Source organism: Papio anubis, chromosome 17 (genome assembly GCF_008728515.1).
Source record: "Papio anubis isolate 15944 chromosome 17, Panubis1.0, whole genome shotgun sequence".
Taxonomy (NCBI): domain Eukaryota; kingdom Metazoa; phylum Chordata; class Mammalia; order Primates; family Cercopithecidae; genus Papio; species Papio anubis.
The window spans coordinates 46,336,563-46,362,208 of NC_044992.1; the positions used below are offsets into that span (position 1 = coordinate 46,336,563).

General features: G+C 44.5%; 1 protein-coding gene across 6 annotated transcripts in view; it reads right to left on the reverse strand.

Moving 5' to 3' along the window:
- Positions 1-214: 214 nt before the first annotated feature.
- The window catches only part of FBXL20 (F-box and leucine rich repeat protein 20), a 152,002-nt gene continuing 126,570 nt past the window's right edge, over positions 215-25,646 (reverse strand). For all 6 annotated transcript variants that reach the window (XM_031657066.1, XM_031657068.1, XM_031657069.1 and 3 more), the window contains 7 exons: positions 24,499-24,573; positions 16,018-16,148; positions 11,487-11,547; positions 9,376-9,420; positions 5,416-5,472; positions 3,861-4,073; positions 215-1,195 (listed from right to left, as the gene is read on the reverse strand). In XM_031657066.1, the coding sequence (XP_031512926.1) occupies positions 1,088-1,195; positions 3,861-4,073; positions 5,416-5,472; positions 9,376-9,420; positions 11,487-11,547; positions 16,018-16,148; positions 24,499-24,573 (690 nt within the window). In that variant the 3' untranslated portion in view covers positions 215-1,087. The remainder of the gene's footprint in view (positions 1,196-3,860; positions 4,074-5,415; positions 5,473-9,375; positions 9,421-11,486; positions 11,548-16,017; positions 16,149-24,498; positions 24,574-25,646) is intronic.

A 25,646-nucleotide genomic window follows, 5' to 3' on the forward strand; every position in this document is an offset into this window, starting at 1 on the left:
TTTCCTTTAAAGTTGGTGGAGTCTGACAGAAGGAAAAATGTATAGGGGGAATAATGGGGATACCATGCAAATTATCATATATCAGAAGATAAAATAGAAACCAAAAGGCAGCATCTGTTTTCATCAAAATAGTCAATTTCTTCTCATAACTTTTCTTGCTTTCATTATAGTTTCCTTTCAGATTGGCAAAGATTCAGGCAGGGTCCCCTAATGGTAAAATTTAGAATTAAAAAAATATTTATTGATAATATATTTTTAAAAAATGTTTGGTAATCCCAACTAATCATTCAAAATGCAAACTGTAAACACGACAACAGCAAAAGGGTAACAATTGAGTGAGTAAGCAGACTGAACAGGTGACAGACTGAGCAAGAGTGTGGGAGGGGAGCAACAGAGAACGGAAGACAGGTGCACAAGTGTGCTACAGACAGTGACAATTTGAGTGTGTAAGAATTACATTTGGACCACAGTGATTTCAATGCAACCATTTAGGAAACCTCTGGGCCAAATACTAAAACACAGGAGGAATGGATGAGCCTTCTTTGTGAGCATGCTCAGCATGTTGGTATGGAAACAAGGAAGCATAGAAGCTCTGTAGTCACAATGAATGTCTACCATTTCTAAGATGTGAAGAAATTTTCTTTCTGGTCCCTGGGTACATCATATATTGTCTTTCCATGCTTTTCTTGACCCCAGAGGACAGCAGATGCTGTTCCAAAATCCCCAAAGAAACCCCTAGACATAAATTTAAAAACCACAGTAGCATTAATGCTGGGTTTGCTGAAATGCCCCTCCCTCTATCTTGGCCTATGATTTTCTTCTGGGCACCTCAAAAGGAATGGTTAAATTTTACCAATCTACTTGATAAAGCCATCACAAACTTTAGTCCCATGGTCACAAAGCTAGAGTAGATGGGGGTAAGGTTGTGTATGTGTATGTATGTGTGGCTCTGGGGATCTGGACACTGCCCTCCCTCACTTTGTAACCCTTGCCCAGAACACTGGGGTCGCTTCCACTGGAGAGACTCCACGGTAGCTCTAGAAGTGTCATTAAATACTCAGTTCGCCAAGGTTGACCACCTCCATTGTCATAGGATGATGCAGCATCTGCAGAAGCGCTGTCTGCTGCCCCCTACTGATGGGGGTGGAGTGACAGGTGCGAAGTAGGCGTGGACTTTAATATTGGGTAAATGGGTCTGAAACAAGACAGAAACATTAAACGTTTAAGAGAGAGGGCTTAAACAGAAAGAGCAATGTTTCTTCTCAGAAAAACTACCGAGGGGCTCAATGCACATGAAACCAGGGCAAAGGCTGAGCATCGGTCAGGATGTTAGAGGGCCTAGGTTCTACTTTGTTCCATCCTAGGTTGTTCTAAATGACCAGAACAACTCATATAACTTTGGTACCTGTTTGTGTAATAATAAAACTGAGGGCCGGGCATGGTGGCTCATGCCTGTAATCCCAGCACTTTGGGAAGCTGAGGTGGGTGGATCACGAGGTCGGGAGATCAAGACTATCCAGGCTAACATGGTGAAACCCCGTCTCTACTAAAAATACAAAAAAATTAGCCAGGCGTGGTGGCGGATGCCTGTAGTCCCAGCTACCCAGAAGGCTGAGGCAGGAGAATGGCATGAACCTGGGAGGCGAAGCTTGCAGTGAGTGCAGATCGTGCCACTGCGCTCCAGCCTGGGTGACAAAGCGAGACTCTGTCTAAAAAAAAAAAAACTGAGGAAAGACATCATATTAATTTCTTATCTTCTCCAAAAAAGGATTTCCAGTTGGATTTTCACAGCTGAAAGAAGCTACATTGAGTTTTTGGTTGTGTTTTTGTTTTTTTTTTTTTGAGACGGAGTCTCACTCTATTGCCCAGCCAGGCTGGAGTGCAGTGGTGTGATCTTGGCTCACTGAAACCTCCACATACCAGGCTGAAGCAATTCTCCTGCCTCAGCCTCTGAGTAGCTGGGATTACAGGTGCACACCACCACGCCAGGCTAATTTTTGTATTTTCAGTAGAGACGGGGTTTCACCATGTTGGCCAGGCTGATCTCGAACTCCTGACCTCAAGTGGTCCGCCCAAGGATTGGGAGATGGAAGAGATTCCTGACAGCCACGCAGTCTAGGAACACTAATACAAGTAGGCACGTAAGAGGCTCTGGTTGACCTGTGGCTCTTGCTCTCTTTGCTGAAGAAAAAAAATGGTTGTAACGCCTCCCCCAGTGCAATTATGCTCACAGTCCTCTATGTCTGAAGAGGGAAAGAGGAACTGAGGCCACTTGGAACTCAAGATGAGGTTTGGTATTCTTTTATTTGCTCAAGGCCATATGGCCAACATGGATTTTTTTAGAGGTTGGTATTTTTTTTGAGATGGAGTTTCATCTTGTTGACCAGGCTGGAGTGCAATGGTGCGATCTCGGCTCACTGCAACCTCTGCCTCCTGGTTCAAGCGATTCTCCTGCCTCAGCCTCCTAAGCAGCTGGGATTACAGGCACCTGCCACCAAGCTCAGCTAATTTTTGTATTTTTAGTAGAGATGGGGTTTTGCCATGTTGACCAGGCTGGTCTCGAACTCCTGACCTCAGGTGATCCTCCTGCCTCAGCTTCCCAAAGTGCTGGGATTATAGGTGTGAGCCACCGCGACTGGCCTAGAGGTTGGTATTAAGGGCCTGAATAAGCACACTGTCTTTCCTACAGCAGGTGTGAAGCAGATATTCCAATAAACATCTGTTGAGCAGAACAATCTAACACACAGATTCATCCGGCTTTTTAAAACTTCTTTTTCGGCTGGGCACGGTGCCTCACGCCTGTAATCCCAGCACTTTGGGAGGCTGAGGTGGGCGGATCATGAGGTCAGGAGATTGAGACCATCCTGGGAAACAAACATAGCAAGACCTTGTCTCTACAAAATAGTTTTTTAAGGGTGGGCATGGTGGCTCACACCTATAATCCCAGTACTTTGGAAGGCCAAGGCAGGCAGATTGCTTGAGCTCAGGAGTTTGAAACCAGCCTGGTCAACATGGTAAAATGCTGTCTCTACCAAAAATACAAAAAATCAGGCTGGCGTGATGGCACGCACCTGTAGTCTCAGCTGTTGGGAGGCTGGGGTGGCAGGATGGCTTGAGGCTGGGAGACAGACGTTGCAGTGAGCCAAGATCGAGCTACTGCACTCCAGCCTGGGTGACAGAGGAGACCCTGTCTTAAAAAATGAAAAAAAAACCCACAAGTTTTTCATAAAATTAGCTAGGTGTGGTGGTGTGTGCCTGTAGTCCTAGCTATTGGGCAGGCTGAGGTGGGAGGATCATTTAAGCCCAGGAGTTCGAGGCTGCAGTGTGCCAAGAAGGTGCCACTGCACTCCTGCCTGGGCAACAGAGTGAGATCCCATCTCTTAAAAGAAAGACAGAAAAGGTAAAAATCTATGTCTACTTTACTTGTTGTCTTAAAAAATATGAATCCCAGGAAAAGGGCTTAATGTGAAACACAATTACAAATTAAAATTCTTAAATCCCATTTAACTAAACACTTTCTCTGTTATTCCTTTCTTTCCTTCAGAACAAAAATGTGGCATGTGCTTTTTTTTTTCTTTCTTCAATCTGGGAATGTTATTAATCCCTAGACATTATTAGAGAGAGACTGCTGGGAGGAGACCTACTTTTCTTCTCTTCAGTGGGTCTTTTCCTCCTAAATTTCCATCTCTGGAGCCAGAGGGAAAAACTATCTGTCCTTAGGTTTGCACTTTTTTTTCCCCCTTGTTAAATGTTAAAGTAAATATAAAAATCATAGGAACCTAAATTTGAAAAAAGAAAAAAAGAAAAGAGAGGAAAGTGCTGAGAACACTAGAGCTGGAGAGTTATGTAGCCATTTTTACCCTGAGTCTCTTGATTCCAGCCCGTGTGATTTGCTGGCAGTCATAGAGTTCTATCCGCTCAAGGCTGTGACAGCTCTTCAAGTGCTCCAGGGATGCATCTGTGATTAGTGGGCAGTTGTCCAGCTCAATCACCTCCAGCTGGTCATGAGCACAGGCCCCATTCCCCAGGTGACGAATTCCATCATCTGTGATCAGCTCACAGTGCGACAGACTCTGCAGCCAAACAGAGCAAGGAAGGATGTTGAAATATCTTCTGGCATTCCTCTAGCCAGAGGCTTGTGTAAATTGGAAAGGAAACATTTTGGTTTGATTTTGATGAATATGGAGCTGGCACTAGATCCAAGTGGTGAAATTAAAAAAACTGGAGATAGTGGGGTTATGCTTTTGGCAATCAGTGATTGATATTTTGATGTGTGATTCTAAATATATTTTATAAATTCATGTAATGACTATGAACTAGTTCATAAACAGACTAAGACAGCCTTAAAAATTACCCCTTCTGCAAATTAACACTTTTCTTCTCTACAGGGATAAATGGGAATCAAGCTTTTCATGCACACAGTTTTCTGGAATTTGAACTAAATATTGAATATCTGGTTCAGAAACATGCCCCAACAATTAATTAGCTGAAGATTTTTACAGCTGTCAGGTGTGATCATCTCATCACATCATCTCTTCATCAATATTTATTAAATCCCTGATCCTGGGAAACTCAGAAACCTTGACCCAATTTTGGATAGTACTGTGCCACCGAACACCAAAAATGAACCTGGATACAGAACAGTCACCCAGAATGCCTTCCTGTAATGTCACTGAAAGTAGGAGCAGAACTCCCCTTAGTAAAGCTTTGACTGGTTCTTAAGACCAATAACATTAAGACCAGTAACATTTGATCTTAAGATGAAGCAAATTGTATTTTGGGCCATCTCATCCCCTGGATCTCTAGAATTTAAACATCATTCAGGTTGAAGTATAAGTTATCTGCAAAAGAGAACTCGTAGGTTCCAAGGCAGTTTTCAGTCTTCAAGCATTGATATAGAAAGCATTTAACTTTTTCAGTTTGTTTTTTTTTTTTGAGATGGAGTCTCGCTCTGTCACCCAGGCTGGAGTGCGGTGGCCGGATCTCTGCTCACTGCAAGCTCCGCCTCCTGGGTTTACGCCATTCTCCTGCCTCAGCCTCCCGAGTAGCTGGGACTACAGGCGCTCGCCACCTCGCCTGGCTAGTTTTTTGTATTTTTTTTAGTAGAGACGGGGTTTCACCGTGTTAGCCAGCATGGTCTCGATCTCCTGACCTCGTGATCCGCCCGTCTCGGCCTCCCAAAGTGCTGGGATTACAGGCTTGAGCCACCGCACCCGGCCAACTTTTTCAGTTCTTATCTGTTTCCTACTTCACTCAGGTACTCCTCCTTTGGTTCTCGTTCTCAGTAAGCTGGCAATTTGGAGAAGCATCCTTTCCTAAAATGGTAGCCAGACACTAAGAGCCGCGTTCTTGTACTGTAGCACCGGCTTTTGATTAAACCCAGTAAACACATAAAATTTTCAAAGTCAAACTCACCAATACTTGAAGTCGAGGACAGTGTATAGAAAGTTGGATTAATGTGCTATCTGTTATCTGAAAGAAATACACATGTTGATTTCAGGTATTATCCAAATACAATCCTGAGTCATACCTGATTCTTGTTTTTCCTTTTAGTCTTGCTCTGTTGCCCAAGCTAGAGTACAGTGGTGCAATTATAGCTCACTGCAGCCTAAAACTCCTGGGCTCAAACAATCTTCCCACCTCAGCCCCCTGAGTAGCTGGACCAACAGGTACAAGCCTCCAGGCCTAATTTTTTAAATTACTTTTTTTTTTTTTTTTGTAGAGACAGGGTTTCCCTATGTTGCCCAGGCTGCTCTTGAATTCCTGAGCTCAAGCAATCCTCCCACCTCAACCTCCCGAAGCTCTACAGGCCACCATGTGCGATCACAGCTCACTGCAGCCTCAACCTCCCAGGCTCAGGCTATCTTCCGGCCTCAGCCTCCTGAATGGCTGGGACTACAGGTGCACACCACCATGCCCAAGACATTTAAAACTTTTTCTTGGGCAGAAACAGGGTCTTGTTATGTTACCCAGACTGGTCTTCAACTTTTGGGCTCAAGCAATCCTCCTGCCGCGCCTCACAAAGTGTTGAGATCACAGGTGTGAGCCACTGTACACAGCAGCCCCTACCTCATTTTTTTTTTTTTTTTTTTGAGACAGTCTCTGTCGCCCAGGCTGGAGTACAGTGGCATGATCTTGGCTCACTGCAACCTCCACCTCCCGGGTTCAAGTGATTCTCGTGCCTCAGTCTCCCGAGTGGCTGAGATCACAGGCTAGATTTTTTTAATTTTTTGAGATGGAGTCTCGCTCTGTTGTCCAGGCTGGAGTGTGGTGGCACAAGCTCGGCTTACTGCAACCTCCGCCTCCTGGGTTCAAGCGATTCTCCTGCCTCAGCCTCCCAAGTAGCTGGGATTACAGGCATGTGCTACCATGCCCAGCTAATTTTTGAATTTTTAGTAGAGACGGGGTTTCACCATGTTGGCCAGGCTGATCTCAAACTCCTGACTTCAGCTGATTCACCTACGTTGGCCTCCCAAAGTGCTAGGACTACAGGCGTGAGCTACCATGCCCGGCATATTTTTAGTAGAGATGGGGGTTTGCCACGTTGGCCAGGCTGGTCTCGAACTCCTGGCCTTAGGTAATACACCCGCCTAGGCCTCCCAACGTGCTGGGATTACAGGAGTGACCCACCATGCCCAGCCCCCATACCTCATTCTTGACTACATTTCTAGTCCAGACATTTTAATAATCAATCATCAAATAACAGAATCTTTCGGTTTAAATTGCATCGGCTACCTGAACCTGTTCTATGAGAATCCACTCAGGCTACATTTGAACACATCTAGTCATCTCTACTCTTCATCTTTAGACAGCTCTATTCAAAATCTGTTTTATTTTTTAAATGAATCAAAATCTGTCCCCTTGGTAGCTAGTTGTGGTGGCTTGTGCCTATAGTCCCACCTGCTAGGGAGGCTGAGGCAGGAGGACTGCTTGAGGTTAAAAGTTCAAGACCAGTCTGAGCAGGGCCAGACATGGTAGTTCACGCATATAATCAATCCCAGCACTTTGGGAGGCTGAGGCCGGTGGATCACCCGAGGTCAGGAGTTTGAGACCAGCCTGGACAACATGTTGAAACCCTGTCTCTACTAAAATACAAAAACTAGCTGGGCATGGTGGCGGGCACCTATAATCCTAGCTACTTGGGAGGCTGAGGCAGGAGAATTGCTTGAACCTGGGAAGTGGAGGTTGCAGTGAGCCAAGACTGAGCCACTGCACTCCAGCCTGGGTGACAGAGTGAGACTCTGTCCTCCCCACCCCACACTGCAAAAAACAAAACAAAACAAAACAGTCTGAGCGATAACAGCAAGAAAAAAAACAGTCTGAGCGATAACAGCAAGACCCTGTCTCTAAAAAAATCTGTCCCCCAGAACGTCTACTTGCTGGACTTTGTTCTATCTCCTTAGAATCATCAGAGTAAGGAATCAGAAGATAGTGCTCTATGAAAAAAATTAATGTTGGAACATTCTAAAATTTTTAATAAAGCATGCCACTACTCAGTATTGATAACTTGGGTTATTTTCCCAAGGGTGGCAGCCAGGCACTGCTGGAATCTGGGTTAACTATGAACATTCAGGTAGGAAGAACAGTTTTCATGGTTATGTTAGGACTGAAAGTAAATCAGCACTTCTTTTCAAATTCTTCTCCAACTCTGAGTTTATTATTTTCTAGTACACATAGCTTCACAGGGGCTAAAAAATGGTAGAGAAAGGGGGTGGGCAAGCAGGCAGGCATGTCCGTTCAGAAGGAATAACACTGGAAGGACATAGAGGACACTCAGGCATGTATAAGATAAACGGATGTGAACAAGTTTTAGTTTAGTAAGAACTAATAGCTGTTAAGCAGTGCCTATAAAACATGTAATTTTTTAGAAAGTGGCTTTTACGGCCGGGCATGGTGGCTCACGCCTGTAATCCCCACACTTTGGGAGGCCGAGGCAGGCGGATCACGAGGTCAGGAGATCGAGACCATCCTGGCTAACATGGTGAAATCCTGTCTCTACTAAAAATGCGAAAAATTAGCCGGGCGTGGTGGCGGGTGCCTGTAGTCCCAGCTACTCGGGAGGCTGAGGCAGGAGAACGGCATGAACCCAGAAGGCGGAGCTGGCAGTGAGCTGAGATAGCGCCACTGCACTCTAGCTGGGGTGACAGAGCGAGACTCCGTCTCAAAAAAAAAAAAAAAAAGAAAGTGGCTTTTACAGTTACTGACATATCCTCCCTTTATTTTTACCATTAAAAAATTAATTGCTCTTTCTTTTGTAGAGTCCCATCTTGGAAGTTTTTCCTTGGTCAATTAATAATCTCAAAGTTCTTAAAATTGTGTTAATGTGGCTCACGCCTGTAATCCCAGCACTCTGGGAGGCCGAGGCAAGTGGATCACCTGAGGTCAGGAGTTCGAAACCAGTCTGGCCAACATAGTCAAATCCTGCCTCTACTAAGAATACAAAAAATTAGCCGGGCGTGGTGGCACATGCCTGTAATCTCAGCTACTTGGGAGGCTGAGGCAGGAGAATTGCTTGAATCTGGGAGGTGGAGATTGCACTGAGCTGAGATCGTGCCATTGCACTCCAGCCTGGGCAACAAGAGTGAAACTTCATCTCAAAAAAAAAATAATAATAATAATTAAAAAATAGAAACTGTTAATCAGGAGATCAGTTTGGCTTAAAGGCAGAGTTCTATGCAGAGTTAGGTCTCTAGGGCTAATGATGCCAGGGATCTAGGATACAGCAAAGCTAAAGAAAGGCAGTGCTGGCTGGGCGCGGTGGCTCAAGCCTGTAATCCCAGCACTTTGGGAGGCCGAGACGGGCGGATCACGAGGTCAGGAGATAGAGACCATCCTGGCTAACACGGTGAAACCCCGTCTCTACTAAAATAAAAAAAAAAAAATTAGCCGGGCGAGGTGGCGGGCGCCTGTACTCCCAGCTACTCAGAAGGCTGAGGCAGGAGAATGGCGTGAACCCGGGAGGCGGGGCTTGCAGTGAGCTGAGATCCGGCCACTGCACTCCAGCCTGGGTGACAGAGCCAGACTCCGTCTCAAAAAAAAAAAAAAGAAAGGCAGTGTTATATAGATCAATGTGATGGGGCTTTAATTATTTCCTAGTATCATAACTCTACAGGTCTAAGGAAATATTTTTAACAGCTTTATGGCCTGAATGCTTGGGCCTCCTTTCTAATGGCAACCTGACTGATGACATATATTTCCACAGTTCTGTAACACGTACCATGAGCACCTCTGCCTGGAAGATACCTTATTTAATGGAGAATCTGCAATGCTGTCAGGCACTACAGTATCCTACATTAGGGTAGGGAATTGGACATTCTGATGTTGTGTATTACCTAAGTGTCTAATGTACTTCTGAATTAAAATCTATCATCTTACCTGAACACACTCTTCCAGGTCCATCTTTTCAAGTTCATGGCAATTCTACAAAATACAAAACCAAACATTACAGTACAAACATTTAAAACATGAGAAACATTTAAGGCCAGAAAACTAAGAGGTAATATTAAATACACTGATAAATTCTTTGGTGTTTCAGAGCTAGTGTGATGCTAATTTTTTTTTCTTTCTTTTGAGACAAGGTCCCACTCTGTCACCCAGGCTGGAGTGCAGTGGGTGTGATCATGGCTCACTGCAGGCTGTGACTCCCTGGGTTCAGGTGATTCTCCCACCTCAGCCTCCCAAGTAGCTGGGACTATAGGAATGTGCCACCACATCTGGCTAATTTTTGTATTTCTTTTTCTTTTTTTTTTTGAGACGGAGTTTCGCTCATTGCCCAGGCCGGAGTGCAATGGCATGATCTCGGCTCACTACAACCTCCGCCTCCCGGATTCAAGCGATTCTCCTGCCTTAGCCTCCCGAGTAGCTGGGATTACAGGCATGCGCCACCATCCCTGGCTAATTTTGTATTTTTAGTAAAGTCAGGGTTTCTCCACGTTGGTCGGGCTGGTCTCGAACTCCTGACCTCAGGTGATCCACCCGCCTTGGCCTCCCAAAGTGCTGCGATTACAGGCATGAGCCACCGCGCCCAGACTTTTGTATTTCTTATTGAGATGAAATTTCGCTGTGTTGCCCGGGCTGGGCTCAAACTGGGCTCAAGCGATCTGCTTGCCTTGACCTTCCAAAATGTTGGGATTACAGGCGTGAGCCACTGCACCCAAGCTATGTCCTCCTTTAGTCATGCCATGTGCTGGCCCCCACCTAATTAGTATTCTATCCATCTGCCTAAAAGCAACCAACCATCCCCTTGTCCCATAACACTGGTCAAAGTCAGTATAATTTTAAATACTACCATATAGTAATTTGTAAACCCATCCAAGTATTAAAATATTCAGGAGAATACAGAAAATCTACTAAAACCTTTCCATTTAAAACCAGACATGTAGTTTCTTTCAATATTACTTTCTTTTTTTTTTTTTTTTTTGAGACGGAGTCTCGCTCTGCCGCCCAGGCTGGAGTGCAGTGGCCAGATCTCAGCTCACTGCAAGCTCCGCCTCCCGGGTTTATGCCATTCTCCTGCCTCAGCCTCCTGAGTAGCTGGGACTACAGGCGCCCGCCACCTCACCCGGCTCATTTTTTGTATTTTTAGTAGAGACGGGGTTTCACCATGTTAGCCAGGATGGTCTTGATCACCTGACCTCATGATCCGCCCGTCTCGGCCTCCCAAAGTGCTGGGATTACAGGCTTGAGCCACCGCGCCCGGCCCCAATATTACTTTCATTCACTAGTCATATACCAAATAACCAATAAGTTTTTTCACGAAGTACCAAGAAGCACCTGCTTAATGTATTATGTTATGAAATTGTGGAGAATCAAGTCTCATGGATGGGTGCAGCGGCTCACGTCTGTAATCCCAGCACTTTGGGAGGCCAAGGTGAGCAGATCACTTGAGGTCTGGAGTTGAAGACCAGCCTGGCCAACATGGTGAAACCCTGTCTCTACTAAAAATACAAAAATTAGGCCGGGCGCGGTGGCTCAAGCCTGTAATCCCAGCACTTTGGGAGGCCGAGGCGGGTGGATCACGAGGTCAGGAGATCGAGACCATCCTGGCTAACATGGTGAAACCCCGTCTCTACTAAAAATACAAAAAACTAGCCGGGCGTGGTGGCGGGCGACTGTAGTCCCAGCTACTCAGGAGGCTGAGGCAGGAGAATGGCGTGAACCCGGGAGGTGGAGGTTGCAGTGAGCCGAGATCGTGTCACTGCACCCCAGCCTGGGTGACAGAATGAGACCCCATCTCAAAAAGTTAAAAAAAAATTTTTTTTAAAGTATCATGAAGGGGTTTAATATTCTCCCATGCATGTGTGCATTTCTAGAGCAGTTTGTATTTTTTCTGGTATCAGCAGGTCTGTAGCTACAGCATGAAACCCTGTCTCACACACCCAATTCTGCTAACATTTCACATTTCCCTTGCTGCTTGTTCTTCTGAAATAAAAAGTCCTAACAAAACCTATGGAAACAAACCTACGGAACCAAAAGAAAATACTTACCCTGGCTAGAGTGGTAAAGCCCACATCTGTTAATTGAGAACATCTTGCCACTTCCAATATTCTGTTAAAAAAAAAAAACACACACACACAACACACACACACACACACACATACAGTGAAAGTCAAGCTCTTAGTCCCTGAAAACTGAGTTTATTAAAACAGTAAGATTTACACAAAAACAATCTCCTATTGTCTAAGGACTTTATAATACAGAATGACATTAACAACTAAGCAAGTCTGTATACAGATCTTGCCATTCATTTTCATGCAGTCATCATAAAATGGTCCTGTAAATATCACATTTCAGGGTGATGCAATCAATGAACACAGAAGAATATAACTGAAGCTTGTAGTTAATACCAAAATGTATGAAATGCATTAAAAGCCTTCTTCATGGTATACTCCTTACCCCCAGAGGGCAGCCTGCTCCTAGAAAACAAAGGAAATGGAGATACTCTATTTCAGTTAATCACTTGCTGAAATGAATTATTTTCTTTCCTGTTTTAGAAGTAGATTCACTTAGATTTAAATTGCTTTAAAAAAATGTGACAGGCTGGGCATGGTGGCTTATGCCTATAATCCTAACACTTTGGGAGGCCAAGGCAGGCGGATCACCTGAGGTCAGGAGTTCGAGACCAGCCTGGTCAACATGGTGAAACCCCATCTCTACTAAAAATACAAAAATTAGCCAGGTGTGGAGACACCCGCCTGTAGTCCCAGCTACTCGGGAGGCAGAGGCAGGAGAATCGCTTGAATCCTGGAGGCGGAGGTTGCAGTGAGCCAAGATCCTGCCACTGCACTCCAGCCTGGGTGACAGAGCGAGACTCCGACTCAAAAAAAAAAAAAAAAAAAAAAAAAAAGTGACAAAGGGGCTGCTTAATTACAGGTCTGTCCCAAATATGAAATTCTAGACTTGTGAAAGCTTCTTGCTTTCTCCTACAGGCTCCCAGGGAGGTCCAGTAGACAGGGAAGCTGAGCTGGCAGCCATTCACCTCTTATTAAGCAACTGTTAAACTCCAACCTAAATACCAACCACAGGATTGGGGAATCAAAAGTAGCTCTCTTCTGTGAAAAGTTGGGTGACCTTCGTATAATGGTAACAATGAACATGTTTGTTTATAAAACTCTTACTACTAAAGCTGAAAAAAATTAAAGTATAGGAAATAATTATCAACCGAAAATCAATGAGAAATGGATGGCAGGGTGCTGTGGCTCACACCTATAATCCCAGCACTTCAGGAGGCTGAGGCAGGAGGATCACTTGAGCTCAGGAGTTCAAGACCAGCCTGGGCAACATACCAAGACTTCACCTGTATAAAAAAAATTTAAAATTTCTGGCCGGGCATGGTGGCTCACGCCTGTAATCCCTGCACTTTGGGAGGCCGAGGCAGGTGGATCACTTGAGGTCAGGAGTTCGAGACCAGCCTCACCAACATGGTGAAACCCTGTCTCTACTAAAAATATAAAAAATTAGCCAGGTATGGTGGTGGGCACCTGTAGTCCCAGGTATTTGAGAGGTTGAGGCAGGACAATCATTTGAACCCAAAAGGCGGAGTTTGCAGTGAGCTGAGGTCATGCCACTGCACTCCAGCCTGGCAACAGAGCAAGACTCCGTCTCAAAAAAAAAAAAAAATCAAAATTTTTTTTTTTTTTTAAATTCCAAGAGATGGCCAGGTGTGGTGACTCATGCCTGTAATCCCAGAACTTTGGGAGGGCAGATCATCTGAGGCCAGGAGTTTAAGCCCACCCTGGCCAACACAGCAAAACCCAATCTCTACCAAAAATACCCAAAAAATTAGCCAGGCATGATAGTGCATGCCTGTAATCCTGGCTACTCTGGAGTCTGAGGCACGGAAATTGCTTGAACCTGGGAGGAGGAGGTTACAGTGAGCCAAGATCATGCCACTGCACTCCAGCCTGGGCAACAGAGCCAAACTCTGTCTCAAAAGAAAGAAAGAAAGAAAGAAATGAATGCTACCTAATGGGAAAACATGATCTGACTGGAACATAACTTTTGATTTTCACGGTTGAGAGCTTTTCCATTCTAACAATGTAATGAACCGTACAGGAAGTTGGAGCTGAAGACTCCTCTCTCTAAAGTCGAAAAGGATAATGTGTAAGATTTTCAGAGAGGTCTGATTACCTCCCTAGCTCCTGAGGAATACTCTAGGCTTTTGATATTACTAATTTTGACCAACAGATCTATGTTCTCTTAAGAAATTTTGATATTGTAGGCAAAAGTTTTTTTTTTTTTTAAGACAGAGTCTCTCTCACTCTGCCACCCAGGCTGGGAGTGCAGTGGTGCAATCTCAGCTCACTGCAACCTCCGCCACCCGGGTTCAGGCAGTTCTCCTGTCTCAGCCTCCCGAGTAGCTGAGATTACAGGAGTGGGCCACCACACCTGTAATTTTTGTATTTTTAGTAGAGACGAGGTTTCACCATGTTGACCAGGCTGGTCTCAAACTCCTGGTGATACACCCGCCTCAGCTTCCCAAAGTGCTGGGATTACAGGCGGGAGCCACTGCGCCTGGCCACAAAAGTTCTTTCAACAATTATGGTTAGGCCAGGTAATCATCAGAAAAAAATTTCTGAAAGTTTTATAGCTTTACAATTTTTTTTTTTTCCCCCGAGACGGAGTCTTGCTCTGTTGCCCAGGCTGGAGTGCAGTGGCCGGATCTCAGCTCACTGCAAGCTCTGCCTCCTGGGTTTACACCATTCTCCTGCCTCAGCCTCCCGAGTAGCTGGGACTACAGGCACCCGCCACCTCGCCCGGCTAGTTTTTTGTATTTTTTTAGTAGAGACGGGGTTTCACCATGTTTGCCAGGATGGTCTCGATCTCCTGACCTCATGATCCGCCCGTCTCGGCCTCCCAAAGTGCTGAGATTACAGGCTTGAGCCACTGCGCCTGGCCTACAATGATTTTTATACGTAAGAAAAGTGGCTTCATAGGCTCAGGAGCCAGAGCTCCTGGGTTGAATACTTGTTCCTACACTAACTAGCTGAGACCTCGAGCAGGTTACTTTGTCTCTTTGTGTTTCAGTTTTCTCATCTATAAGATGGCGATAACGGCTGGGCGCGGTGGCTCAAGCCTGTAATCCCAGCACTTTGGGAAGCCGAGGCGGGTGGATCACGAGGTCAGGAAATCGAGACTATCCTGGCTAACATGGTGAAACCCCGTCTCTACTAAAAATACAAAAAACTAGCCGGGCGTGGTGGCGGGCGCCTGTAGTCTCAGCTACTCAGGAGGCTGAGGCGGGAGAATGGCGTGAACCCGGGAGGCGGAGCTTGCAGTGAGCTGAGATCACGCCACTGCACTCCAGCCTGGGAGCACAGCGAGACTCCGTCTCAAAAAAAAAAAAAAAAAAAAAAAAAGTGATAATAGTGCTTATATGGTGCTATGAAGATTAAACAAATTATTAATGTTATTGAGCAAGAGTCTCACTCTGTTGCCCAAGCTAGAGGGCCGCGGTATAATCTTAGCTCACTGCAGCCTTGACCTCCTGGGCTCAAGTGATCCTCTCACTTTAGCCTCCTGAGTAGTCACAAGGCACACACCACCATGCCTGGCTAATTTTTTATTTTTTGTAGAGACAGGGTTCCGCCATGTTGCCCATGCTGGTTTCAAACTCCTGGGCTCAAGCGATCTTTTAGCCTCGGCCTCCCTAAATGCTGGGATTACAGGTGTGCGCCACAGCACCTGGCCCTGAATTAGTATTTGTAAAGCACCTAAAGCAACACCTAATTTACAAGTACTACGTAAGTTTATTTTAGAGAACAAAAAGTATAGCGAGGTGTGGTAGCATATGTCTTTAGTCCCAGCTACTCCTGAGGCTGAGGTGACAGGATCACTTGAACCCAGGAGATTGAGGCAGGCCTACCCAATACTGCCTCAAAAGACAATAATAGGCTGGGCACAGTGGCTCTCGCCTGTAATCTCAACACTTTGGGAAGCTGAGGCGGGAGAATCCCTGGAAGTCAAGAGTTTGAGGTCACCCTGAGCAACACAGCCTGATCCCGTCTCTACAAAAAGTAAAAAACACAGCATTCTTCAAACTGAGGAGCCAGAGAGAAATAAGGCTGTTTTAAAAGCCCATCAGTACAAAAGAGGTACTCCTATAACAGTGTTTTTTATTTTTAAACATAGTACCCCCTGCTATGTACCTGGTATCATTACTATGACATAAATGACCTCAGTGTGGACCTTTAAAAACTACTTTGAGAAAAGAATTATATAAAAGCATTAGTAAGAAAGAATACTTTCCTATCTCAAGTAATAAAATGTTGATTTTTTTTCTAGTATGGATAGCAAGTAGTGGAATTTGGGGATTGTCACCCCTTGGTTCACGCCAATTACATGAAATCAAATGAGGTACAAAAAGCAAGTAGGTGGGCATCTAAAAGGTGCTTAACTACCTTAACATTTCAAAGCGTCTGCAGTGTCTACCTTAAAATTCCAAAGTTCCAAGGAAGAAATATGGGTGAAGGAAACTTTTGTTCTAAGATTTTTTTGAGCTAAACAAGAAATGTTTACCTAAGCCGTGGGCAGTTCTGACCTAGAGCATTCAGGATGGCATCTGTGATGTTGGAGCAGCCAGAGGCACAAAGGGATTGTAACTTATGGCACCCTCTGCATATAGTAATGAGACCTTCATCTGTGATTTGCTAAAAAACAAGAGCAAAAAAATTCATAGATATTAGTATCTTAGCAAAACAAAAGAAGAAAAATGACAGCTCTGTGAAAATAATCACCAAAAAGGAAATCAAGACATGCTCAACACATTCATCAGATAGCAGACCTAAAAGAAAATGAACACACGTTGTTTCTTCCTTCCAGTTCCTGATTTAGTCTGCAAGAGGATCTATGCTCACCTTTGGTGCAAAGGGAAGAAGCTATAATATAATTCTGTTAAAAGCTAAAATGGAATTCTAATGGAACTGGGATCAGCATGGGGTACATCATAGTTTAGGTTCAATTAAATAATTTTATTTATTTATTTATTTATTATTTGGAGATAGAGTCTCACTCTATCACCCAGGCTGGAGTGCAGTGGCGCAATCTTGGCTCACTGCAACCTCCACCTCCCAGGTTCAAGCGATTCTCATACCTCAGCCTCCCGAGGAGCTGGGACTACAAGTGCACGCCACCATGTCCAGCAATTTTTTTGTATTTTTAGTAGAGACGGGGTTTTGCCATGTTGGCCAGGCTGGTCTCGAACTCCTGGCCTCAAGTGATCCGCCCACCTCAGCCTCCCAAAGTACTTGAATTACAGGCTTGAGCCACTGTGCCTGGCCTCAATTAAACAATTTTAAAACCTAGAAAAAAGATAAGGATGTAAGTATTTTAGTAGTATAAATATATCTAAAAGTTCAAATTGACACCGATAAGTTAGTGAAAAAAATTAAACTGGATGACAGTTGCAATCTTGTATCAGTCACAGCATCCATTTACTTCTGTGTTTTAGTTTTATAATATAAAGAACATCCTAATTTATGGAAATAAAAGAGTTGTATCTAACTCAGACACAATTTTGTACTTTTTACAAGTTATTAGGCCGGGCGCAGTGGCTCACACATGTAATCCAAGCACATTGGGAGGCAACGGAAAGGGAAGGGGAAGGGAAGGGGAAGGGGAAGGGGAAGAAAAGGGGAAGGGGAAGGGAGAGGGAAGAGGAAGGGAAAGGGAAAGGGAAGGGGAAGGGGAAGAGAAAGAAGGGAAAGGAAGGGAAGGGAAAGGAAGGGAAAGGAAGAAAGGAAGGAAAGAAAGGAAGAAAGAAAGGAAAGAAGAAAGGAAAGGAAGGGAAGGGAAGGAAGAGAAGAAAGAAAGCAAGAAGGAGGGAGGGAGAGAAGTTAGTTATTGGGGCCAGGCATGGTGGCTCAAGCCTGTAATCCCAGCACTTTGGGAGGCCGAGGTGGGTGGATCACGAGGTCAGGAGTTGGAGACCAGCCTGGCCAAGATGGTGAAACCCGGTCTCTATTAAAAACACAAAAATTAGCCAGGTGCAGTGGCAGATGCCTGTAATCCCAGCTACCTGGGAGGCTGAGGCAGGAGAATCACTTTAACCTGGGAGATAAAGGTTGCAGTGAGCCAAGATTGCGCCATTGCACTCTAGCCTGGGCGACAGAGCAAGACTCCTTCTCAAAACAAAAGAAAATAGAAAGAAAAAAAAAGAAAGTTAGTTATTGGTCATGCATGGATGGTAGCTTACACCTGAGCTCAGAAGTTCCAGAACAGCCTGGGCAACATGGCGAAGCCCCACCTCTATTAAAAAAAAAATTATAAATATATATAACAATTAAAAATTAAAATAAAAATTATTCTAAGTTATCTTACTTTAATTTAAAATGAAAACAAATATACATTCAAAGATGTTACATATATACTTTAAAAATTTTTGTAAATTATTTTATTTCTTCCATGATGATTTAGAGGGACTATCTTTAAACCAGTACAAATATTTCTTCTTTTATTTTTTGAGAGGGAGTCTCGCTCTGTCACCAGGCTGGAGTACAGTGGCGCAGTTTTAGATAACTGCAACCTCCATCTCCAGGGTTCAAGCGATTCTCCTGCCTCAGCCTCCTGAGTAGCTGGGCATAGGCAAGTGCTACCACGCCCGGCTAATTTTTGTATTTTTAGTAGAGACAGGGTTTCACCATGTTAGCCAGGCTGGTCTCGAACTCCTGACCTTGTGATCCGACCACCTCAGCCTCCCAAAGTGCTGGGATTACAGGCATGAGCCACCCTGGTACAAATATTTCATAAATAATATCTGGTTGTTTTCTAACCAACTGAGTAATTTGTTGCACAATAAGCCACCTCACATCAAAGATGTTATATTTTTAAAAATAATACAAGCACACATGCCTACAGTCCCAGCTACTCAGGAGGTTGAAGTGAGATGACCACTTTAGCCCAGGAGTTCAAGGCCAGTCTGGGCAACATAATGAGACCACCTGCAACTCCCTTTAAAAAAAAAAAGGAAAGAGGCCGGGCGCGGTGGCTCAAGCCTGTAATCCCAGCACTTTGGGAGGCCGAGACGGGCGGATCACAAGGTCAGGAGATCGAGACCATCCTGGCTAACATGGTGAAACCCCGTCTCTACTAAAAATACAAAAAACTAGCCGGGCGAGGTGGCGGGCGCCTGTAGTCCCAGCTACTCGGGAGGCTGAGGCAGGAGAATGGCGTAAACCCGGGAGGCGGAGCTTGCAGTGAGCTGAGATCCGGCCACTGCACTCCAGCCTGGGTAACAGAGCGAGACTCCGTCTCAAAAAAAAAAAAAAAAAACAAAAAAAAAAAGGAAAGAAAGAAAGAAAAAAAAAAAAAAAAAAGAAAAGTTACATATAAACATCTTAATACGGTGGATACTATCAGCACTTCAATTTGTCCTCCAGATTCACTAATTTTGTGTAGGCCTAAAAATAATAGCTCTCTTCTCATCTCTGTTTAATAGTCATGTCCATAAATTACAAGGACAACTGAAAAAACAAAATTCCACAACTTTTAATATCCACTACTTAAATCATGTTTTCAATATCATGCAACCGACACAAATATAGATTAAAAAATTGGATGCTAAGGCAGATACTAATGAGGATCAAGTAATGAGATATTAACACACGTGGAGGCAGCTAAAAAAGTGATATACAAACATGATGTACTGTCTTTAGACTACGATAGCCAAGATATAAAGAGGGAAGTAAGAATCAATAAACATGCGAATTTAGCAGGCCAAAGATATTTGTGCCACATAATATTAGAAAAGTACTGTAGGGCTGTGCTGCCCTTTCCTTTGTATAAGACAGTACTGAGGAAGAAAGATGAGTTAAGTCATACTGTCAATACTTTAAAAAATTGTAGGCCAGGCACGGTGGCTCGCATCTGTAATCTCAGCACTTTGGGAGGCTGAGGTGGGCAAATCACTTGAGGTCAGGAGTTTGAGACCAGCCTAACATGGTGAAACCCCGTTTCTACTAAAGATACAAAAAATTAGCCAGACATGGTGGCATGTGCCTGTAATCCCAGCTACTAGGGAGGCTGAGGCAGGAGAATCACTTGAACCCAGGAGGCAGAGGTTGCAGTGAGCCAAGATCATGTTATTGTACTCCAGCTTGGACAACAAGAGCAAAACTCCGTCTCAAAAAAAAAAAAAAAAAAAAAAAAGTAAAATTTACTAAACTTCTGTTTTTCAAATCTATCAAGAAAATCAAAGAATCAAAAATGTGCTGTAATTACCTCAACAGTTTTGGGCAGAGCATGAAATCTCATGAATGCTGAGAATCATTTTATCACCCTGTAGGAAAGAAATGACTCCTGTACTAAGATTTGGGTGAAGGAAAACAATAAAATACCCATAAGATAGAATTGGTTTTTTTTTTTTTTTTTTGAGACAGAGTCTCACTCTGTCACCCAGGCTGGAGTACAGTGGCACGATCTTGGCTCTCTGCAAGCTCTGCCTCCCGGGTTCACGCCATTCTCCTGCCTCAGCCTCCCGAGTAGCTGGGACTACAGGTGCCTGCCACCACGCCCAGCAAATTTTTTTGTATTTTTAGTAGAGACGGGGTTTCACCGTGTTAACTAGGATGGTCTCGATCTCCTGACCTCATGATCCGCCCATCTCGGCCTCCCGAAGTGCTGGGATTACAGGCTTGAGCCACCGCGCCCGGCCGGAATTGGTTCTTTAAGTTCACTGTGATTCCTGCCTGCTGGAAGGATGAAGAAACACCAAATTAAACCTGCAAATGTTATGTACATATTTATGTCTGTATGTGTGTGTATGTAATGTATATGTATATAGTGCATAAATATATGTGTACATGTATGTGTGTACTTATACATACACACACACTCACACTTGTTTTTTGTTTTTGTTTTTGTTTGAGATGGAGTCTCACTCTGTTGCCCAGGCTGGAGTGCAGTGGCGTGATCTTGGCTCACTGCAAGTTCCGCCTCCCGGGTTCATGCCATTCTCCTACCTCAGCCTCCCGATTAGCTGGGACTACAGGCGCCCGCCACCACGCCCGGCTAACTTTTTGTATTTTTTAGTGGAGACGGGGTTTCACCATGTTAGCCAGGATGGTCTCGATCTCCTGACCTTGTGATCCACCCGCCTTGGCCTCCCGGAGTGCTGGGATTACAGGTGTGAGCCACTGCGCCCAGCATTTTTTTTTTTTTTTTTTGAGACAGAGTCTCGCTCTGCTGCCCAGGCTGGAATGCAGTGGCGTGATCTTGGCTCACTGCAACCTCCACCTCCCAGGTTCAAGTGAGTCTCCTGCCTCAGACTCCTGAATAGCTGGGATTACAGGCGCACACCACCATACTTGGATGATTTTTGTATCTTTAGTAGAGATGGGGTTGTACCAAGTTGGCCAGGTCGGTCTCGAACTGCTGACCTCAGGTGATTCACCCACCTCAGCCTCCCAAAGTGCCAGGATTACAGGCGCACGCATGCACACATGTGTGTGTATACACACACACACACACACACACAAAGCTCTCCAGGAATAGTTCTTCTTTGGCATTGTAAGATGATTTCATGTTTACAATAATTGTGGCTGATCTCTCAAGACTAAACATTTCAGTCCTTTTTTTTTTTTTGAGATGGAGTCTGACTCTGTCACCCAGGCTGGAGTACAATGGTGCGATCTCGGCTCACTGCAACCTCCACCTCCTGGGTTCAAGCGATTCTCCTGCCTCAGCCTCCCAAGTAGCTGGGATTACGGGCACACACCACTACGCCCGGGTAATTTTTGTACTTTTAGTGGAGATGGGGTTTCACCATGTTGGCCAGGCTGGTCTTGATCTCCTGACCTCAAACGATCCACCGTCTCGGCCTCCCAAAGTGTTGGGATTACAGGCGTGAGCCACTGTGCCTGGCCACATTCCAGTCTTAAATATGAAATCATGGCTGGGTGCAGTGGCTCACACCTGTAATCCCAGCACTTTGGGAGGCCAAAGCCAGCAGATCACTTGAGGTCAGGAGTTCTAGAGCAGCCTGGCCAACATGGCAAAACTCCATCTCTACTAAAATTAGACAGGCATGGAGGCACGCCCTGTAATCCCAGCTACTTGGGAAGGTGGGGCAGGAGAATTGCTTGAACCTCCTGGAGGTTGCAGTGAACTCCACTCCAGCCTGGGCAACAGAGCAAGACTCCGTCTCTAAATAAATAAATAAATAAATAAAATGAAATTAGGCAAATTCTTAGTCAGCAACTATAGTAATCAGAATTGTAAGGAAGAGCACTTTGCGAGGCTGAGGCAGGCGGACTGCTTGAGCCCAGACGTTTGAGACCAGCCTGGCAACATAGGGAGACCCTATCTCCACAAAAAATTAAAAACTTAGCCAGGTGTGATGGCACACACCTGTAAACCAAGCTATTCAGAACGCTGAAGTGGGAGGATTGCTTGAGCCCTGTAGCTGGAGGTTGCTGTGAGCTATGATCCCAGCCTAAGTGACAGAGTGAGACTTCACCAAAAAAAAAAAAAAAAAGGAACTCATCACTTTTTTCTTTGTCATGAGCAACTCTCACTCCAAGGCAAATATATTTGTAATTTTTAAGGCAATAGAAAAATGCTAAAGGTGTACTGTTGGCCAGGCATGTGGCTCACGCCTGTATTCTCAGCACTTTGGGAGGCTAAGCCAGGTGGATTACTTGAGCCCAGGAATTCGAGACCAACCTGGCTAACATGGCGAAACCCCATTTCTACAAAAAAATACAAAAATCAGCTGAGTGTGGTGGTGCATGTCTGTAGTTCCAACTACTAGGGAGGCTGAGGTGGGACAATCACTTGAGCCTGGGAGGTGAAGGTGAGCAAAAATCTCCAGCCTGCGTAACAGAGCAGGACTCTGTCTCAAAAATATGGCCAGGGCCGTGGCTTACACCTGTAATCCCAGCACTCTGGGAGGCTGAGGCAGGCAGATCACCTGAGGTCAGGAGTTCAAGAACAGCCTGGTCAACATGGCAAAACCCCATCTCTACTAAAAATACAAAAATTACCAGCCTGGCCAACATGGTAGGGCCCCATCTCTGCTAAAAGACACAAAAAAAAGCGGTGCGGTGGCTCCGCACGCCTGTAATCCCAGCACTTTGGGAGGCAGTGGTGGATCACAAGGTCAGGAGATGGACCCTTGATGAAACCCGTCTCTACTAAAAATACAAAAAAAAAAAAAAAAAAAAAAAAAAAAAAAAAAAAAAATTAGCGAGGAGGAGGCGGTGGCAGCCTAGGCAGTCCCAGCTACTCAGGAGGCAAGGCAGGAGATAGAAGTGAACGAACCGAGCAGAGCTACAGAGTATGTATGTGCAGTGAGCTGAGATCGCGCCACTGCACTCCAGCCTGGGCGACGAGCGAGACTCCATCTCAAAAACAAAAAACAAACAAACAAAAAAACCAAAAAAAATCAGCCGGGCGTGGTGATGGGCGCTTATAATCCCAGCTACTTGGGAGGCTGAGCAAGGAGAATCGCTTGAACCTGGGAGGCGGAAGTTGCAGTGAGCCAAGATGGCGCCTCTGCACTCCAGCCCCAGCAACAGTGCGAGACTCCGTCTCACAAAAAAAAAAAAAAAAAAAATTAGCCGGGCGTAGTGACACACGCTTGTAATCCTAGATACTCAGGAGGCGAAGGTAGGAGAATTGCTTGAACCCAGGCAGCAGAGGTTGCAACGAGCAGAGCTAGCAGAGGTTGCAATGAGCTTAATGCAGTGTCACCATTGCACTCTAGCCTGGGTGACAGAGTGAGACTCTGTCTCAAAAAAAAAAAAAAAAAAAAACTGGGTGTGGCGGGTAATCCCAGCTATGAAGGACGCTGAGGCAGGAGAATCGCTTGAGCCTAGGAGGTAGAGGTTGGCTGCAGTGAGTGCAGATCTCATCACTGCACTCGAGCCTGGGTGACAGAGTAAGACTTTGCCTCAAAAAAAAAAAAAAATAATAAAATAAAATAAAGATGTACTGTTAACATTCTAGGTGCCTGAATAGTTTCAGCAAATTATCTGAGTAAAATTCAGGGGTTTTGGGGTAGACACAAAAAAGTTGATAGTTTGAACAAGCCGAAACACTAAAATATAGATGCTACTTGAAAATAATTTGACGAGTATATATTGTTCATCTTCTTATTTATTTATTTATTTATTTATTTTTTGAGACGGAGTCTCGCTGTCGCCCAGGCTGGAGTGCAGTGGCCGGATCTCAGCTCACTGCAAGCTCCGCCTCCCGGGTTCACGCCATTCTCCTGCCTCAGCCTCCCGAGTAGCTGGGACTACAGGCGCCCACCACCCCGCCAAGCTACTTTTTTGTATTTTTTTAGTAAAGACGGGGTTAGCCAGGATGGTCTCCATCTCCTGACCGCGTGATCCGCCCGTCTCGGCCTCCCAAAGTGCTGGGATTACAGGCTTGAGCCACCGCGCCCGGCCTTATTTATTTTTTTGAGACAAGGTCTCACTCTGTTGCCCGAGCTGGAGTGCTGTGGCATGATTTCAGCTCATTGCACCTCAACCTCCCAAGCTCAATTATCTTCCCACCTCAGCCTCCCAAGGAGCTGGGACTACAGGCACACACCACCAAACCCAGCTAATTTTTATACCTTTTGTAGAGACGGGGTTTTGCCATGTTGCCTAGGCTGGTCTCAAACTCCCAGACTCAAGCAATCTGCCTTCTTCACCCTCCCAAAGTGCTAGGATTACAGGTATGAGCCACCGTGCCCAGCTTGACTGCAATTTTAAATACTAAATTTGTGAATCATTTACATTTTAAAAGTAGACAGTTTTTTTTAAGTATGTAAGAAAGGGGTGGAGCTACAGCTAGGTCATCTGGAATTCTGTATAAGCTAGCTACCTCCTATCTTATCTATGTCAAGGCCCCTAGGAATGAGTATTGTTAAGCATGTCAAGAGTCATCTGTGTGTTTACTTTGTCACTAGGGTTGTGGTAGAAAAACAATACTGGTCTTGATGACTGAAGCTCTTAAAATAGTTTTAATGAAATGAATTACTAAAACAGAAGAATTGTGAGAAGGGATGTTTACCAAGCAAGTCTGCAAGTTCAAAGTCACCAGTTCAGGGCAATGTGCACCTATGTACTTGAGAGCTTCATCTTCTAGCTAGATTAAAAAGTAAGAAAAAAATGATTACTGACATTGTTTCAAAGGAGAAAGATTTAAGAATGTACACATTCATTCATACATTCTAACACAGCCAACCAAGTTTTGAAGGAACAATGAACCAGAAAATAAGCTATGATCACGTAACAGTATAATTCATATTATTATGATTCTCAGGATTTAAAATCAGCTTTGACCACATTCAAATTCACATTATCATTACATCAAGAACAAAGATGAAGTTAACACTGCCTAGTTTTTATGGGTTTTACTTCTGATAAATTAAATATACCTGGCAGCATTTTGCTGAGGGCCCATGAAACGAAAATAATTTTCAAACTTCTACACACCCCTTATAAAGTTTTTCATAAACAAACTTTGAGGAAAAACAGCCAAGAAAGGAATCCAGTGTCCATCTCCCACTGGAAGATAGGTGTCATGCTTACAGTGCTGAGAACAGATGGTAAGTAACTGATAATAATGATATATTCCAATCAGTATTTTTCAGGATTCCATAAATAACCAGAAGCTCAAGTTGTTGTTTTAAGGCAGTCATACATCTGAAATTCTCTTTCAAACAATGGAACCCCTCTCATCATGATAAAAGAATCAGGGCATTTTTAATGGAATCCTAATTAGGAAAATAAAGTAGAGCCTAGCCTTAGTTTGTCAGTCACAATTTAAATCCACTCATTTCTTTCCGGAGGCTAATCAATTCTTTTTTTCACTATAAAACACTGAGATAGTAAAATTTTTAATGACAAAATATGTTGGATTTGTAATGTGACTGGCAGGAAATAAGCATCAATATTATAAAATGCAGGCTGCTGTACACTTGGCATATTTAAGAAACACTGGTGGTTAAAAAACAAGTGGAAATTGCCTTCTTTGCCTATCTAGTTCAAAGTATCAGGCAGTGACAACATGCCAAGTTTTCTTCTCAGCACAAATTAAACTGCACAAAACTCTTCTTGACCATGGTGTATCTTTTTTTTTTTTTTTTTTTTTGAGACGGAGTCTCGCTCTGTCACCCAGGCTGGACTGCAGTGGCCGGATCTCAGCTCACTGCAAGC